The sequence below is a fragment of the Dioscorea cayenensis genome, chromosome 5, assembly GCF_009730915.1.
Source record: "Dioscorea cayenensis subsp. rotundata cultivar TDr96_F1 chromosome 5, TDr96_F1_v2_PseudoChromosome.rev07_lg8_w22 25.fasta, whole genome shotgun sequence".
NCBI classification, from domain to species: Eukaryota; Viridiplantae; Streptophyta; class Magnoliopsida; order Dioscoreales; family Dioscoreaceae; genus Dioscorea; species Dioscorea cayenensis.
In genome coordinates, this window is record NC_052475.1 from 463220 (window position 1) to 466628 (window position 3409).

Below are 3409 nucleotides of genomic sequence, written 5' to 3' on the forward strand. Positions count from 1 at the left end.
GTATCTGTGAAAATTTTTTTTATAATTGTTGACCAAACTTTCATCTAAAAACTACTAATTGAAATAAATATTTCAAGGTTAAGTCATAGTTGCTTAGTTAATAACAAATGCTTCTGAATATCATTAAGCTGTAATATTAATAAATAGTGATATATTAGTCTAATGAATTATTTTATTTACTAATTAGATAGCCCAGGTTATGTTGTATACACAATGTTGCATACATAGATGGGTCCACACCCCACCAAATCCAATTTCATTTGAAGGCTCAACTCAAAGGACCCCAGCATAAAGTTAGCCAGCTTGATGCCACAAGAGGGTTGTTTAAATTGATAATTATCTGCAGCAGGTATGTAAATCAATTAAGTCGACCGCTTGGAATCGACGCAACTCAAATCCTTGCAATGTCTGTGTGTATTTGAAGTTCCCCATCGATTAATAGGCAATAACCTAATCTGCGTCTTCGTTGCGGACCTGCGGTTCCCAGGGATACTCGACGTCACTGGTACTGTTTCCTTTCCCCTCTATCACGAATCCCACTGATGCTCGTCGTTTCATATCTTCGCCGATCGGGGTTTGGCTTTTGCTTGCGTTTTTTTCTGTTTGTACTCTTAATAACTGTATCAATGTTCTCAACTTTTCATAGTTAATGTTCGGTTTTCCTCTTCTCTTGCCCGAGAGATCTTATAATAGAGGGGGGTCGTTTATTGTGCTATAGTCGGTTATTTAATTTTTGGTGTTGTTTTTATTTTGGATGACCCAAGTGTCTTTGATGGCGCTTAGGGGGTTGCATCTCGCCGATATTTTGAAATCAGCCCATAAATAAATTGGATTTTGCTTTCTTTTTCTATTCCGATTCGTTTTAGTGCTCATCTTCAAACTTTCTCCTGTCCTTCCTATGTGGTTTTTGTCCGATTGCTGTGTTTCCAGAGTAATAACTCTTATCCAGGTCAAAGGTTGAGGCAAGTGGAGCTTGGCATATCACCCAGGATCCATGGTGTGTATTCCCCCCTTTCTCATTTTTATTCACCTTTGCGTTTCATATCTGATGATAGTCTTTCTGCCGACTAGGCCTTCTGGTCTCATATGTACCATTAGGTTTAAAGATAAGTTAAAATTGACATTGTCCTACACCGCTTTCATGTCCTATCAAGAATTCTATTGTTAAGCTTTAGATTTAAGGCATAGTGACTGATACTTATTATTTATTTATATCATTCTCCTTGTTCTTGTTATCATCAGGATGATTCAGAGCTGGAAGCTATAAGACAAAGAAGAATGCAAGAGTTGATGGCCCAACATGGCATGGTAAGTTTCATTGTATCATTGTTTTTTTCTTTGGTTAATTTATACACCATCTATTCTTCTTCCAGACTAATCAGCAAAATTCAGGCTCGCAGAAAGCACAAGAAGATGCAAAAATGTAGGATTTTACTCTTAACAAATGCACATCTGATTTTGTTCATCTAAGTTATAATAATATGCTAATTTCTTTCTATTGTGAGGGACATGATAACCCATTTTGAACTGACCAGATGATGGATCATTGTAGGGAAGCGGAAGAACGGAGACAGCTGATGCTAAGTCAGATTTTATCTGCTCAAGCGAGAGAGAGACGTAAGAACATAAACTTTGACCTTTTATGTAATGGAGAACCTGTTCCTAACAATCCTTGTAGAATCTTTTATTTTGTTTTTAAAAAAAAATGCTGATTGATCTATGGGATCTTTAATTCTTGATTTGTGCCAACTGTGTGTCTACTTAATTTGCTCCACCATGGACTTCTGAAGTCAGTTTCAAGGTTTGAAGGTTTGTAACCAAGAAGAAAGGGCAAACTCTGCAAATGTCCCAGCTGTTTTCAAGTGATATTAAGTCTGTTTCCCTGAGATAATTGTTACTTGTTGATTGTGTTGATAAGTGTGGCCAGTTCCACAAGGTCATTAGGGCTATCTATTTAACAAATATATAAGTTGGTTGTCCAAAAGGATTTGTCTGTTCATGTATATTACTTGAATGTACATTTTCAGCCTTTTGTTTTAGAGATAATGAACATGTCCTATGATTATGACCATGTGGCTTTTCATCTTTCAATTTGATAATCTAGGCAATGAATGGTGATAACTATTTAGAATTACGTAAAAGGTTATTTGAAGCGTTCAACATAGATGAAAACCTGTCATACTTGAGTTTGTTTGATAGAGAATGCAGAGACGTACGTCGCCCAGATATATGTTAGAAGGTGAAGCCTAACAAGTTCTTCTCACTTGAGTTGGATTAGCTTAATCTATTTGGCTTACATAGTCTCTCACTCCAGACATTTCGAATCTTTATCCTTCTACTTCATTCTCCACCTTTGAACATTTAGTAATTGTCGTTTTTGTGATACAGTGATTCAATTTGAAAGGTTTGGGAGAAGAGGAACCTCCTATACAATGATAAGAAGCCTAACTTTAGAGTGTGATGACCAATTTACTCATAAATTGGAGGCTGCTCATGTTAATTTGAAAATTCTACTAGTCACAAAAGCTGCTTATGTTCTGCTGAGCTATATTTTTATATGATTGTCACAGTTATTTTTCTTGTGATTATGACAGTTGCTCGGATCGCTTTGGTGAAAGCTGATAAAGCAAAAGGAGTAGAAGATGTTGTCCTTAGGGCTGCTCAAATGGGGCAGATAACTGAAAAGGTGAAATGCTTCTGAACATTTTCAGTAGAAATTCCTAGCTGCCTAATGTAGTCTTTTTGAAATCTATAAGATGTCATTTATAGGTATCTGAAGAGAAGCTTATATCACTCCTCAAGCAGATCAATGACCAAACTAGCAAACCGACCAAAGTCACAGTAAGTGTTTTTTTTAACATGCATGTGCTAAAGTTTTGGATCAAGAAATGAAATAGAGATATTTCTTGGATTTTCAGATTCAAAGACGTCGAAATGTTCTTGAGGATGATGACTAGGAAGCCATGGTTTAAGATCTTGATGTGTGATTATCAGGATAGTGGTTCCTGCGTGTACTGTTTCTTCAACTTTGGCACTATTGTTGGTCTATGTGGCATTACTTGCTTTTGTAAGTACAGAATGCTGGATTAAACTTTGTTGTGGTTTTGGGATTGAACTTTAGTGTGGGAGTTTTCTTATTAAACTATTATCATTAGTGACGAGCTATGACTATCTAAAATCACATCCAATTGTATACGAAGAAATCCATTCAAAATGAACTGCCCTCAATGAGCTGATTGATGGCCTATGGTTACTTTTGGTTTGAGATTTTGATGTAGGTCCTCGATTGCGCTTCGCATGTCCTTAAATTAGGGCTTATTTGTTTTTGAAAATTTGAAATCAATGCTAAATTGTACTTTTTTTATACTAAACAAAACATTTATTATGCCTTTACTTCAAGTAAATTTTA

General features: G+C 35.9%; 1 protein-coding gene across 4 annotated transcripts; it reads left to right on the forward strand.

Annotated features, from left to right (window-relative positions):
- The first annotated feature begins 349 nt into the window (after positions 1–349).
- On the forward strand, positions 350–3178 carry LOC120262441 (DNA-binding protein DDB_G0278111). 4 transcript variants are annotated; one of them, XM_039270544.1, is made up of 8 exons: positions 350–505; positions 950–997; positions 1243–1308; positions 1374–1423; positions 1553–1617; positions 2595–2686; positions 2770–2841; positions 2919–3178. In XM_039270544.1, exons 2-8 carry the CDS (start codon positions 995–997, stop codon positions 2955–2957), a joined length of 387 nt encoding a protein of 128 aa, XP_039126478.1. In that variant the 5' UTR covers positions 350–505; positions 950–994; the 3' UTR covers positions 2958–3178. The 4 variants fall into 4 exon arrangements, with proteins under 4 accessions (XP_039126478.1, XP_039126480.1, XP_039126479.1 ...); XM_039270546.1 differs by having other exon boundaries at positions 351–574; XM_039270545.1 differs by having other exon boundaries at positions 351–505; positions 931–997.
- Positions 3179–3409: the final 231 nt, after the last annotated feature.

What these genes read in the sequence shown, in the direction of transcription:
- LOC120262441 (XM_039270544.1), top strand. An exon ending in TGCTCAAGCGAGAGAGAGAC is followed by an intron (nt 1,618 to 2,594) that starts GTAAGAACATAA and finishes TGATTATGACAG; the next exon opens with TTGCTCGGATCGCTTTGGTG. An exon ending in TGGGGCAGATAACTGAAAAG is followed by an intron (nt 2,687 to 2,769) that starts GTGAAATGCTTC and finishes TGTCATTTATAG; the next exon opens with GTATCTGAAGAGAAGCTTAT.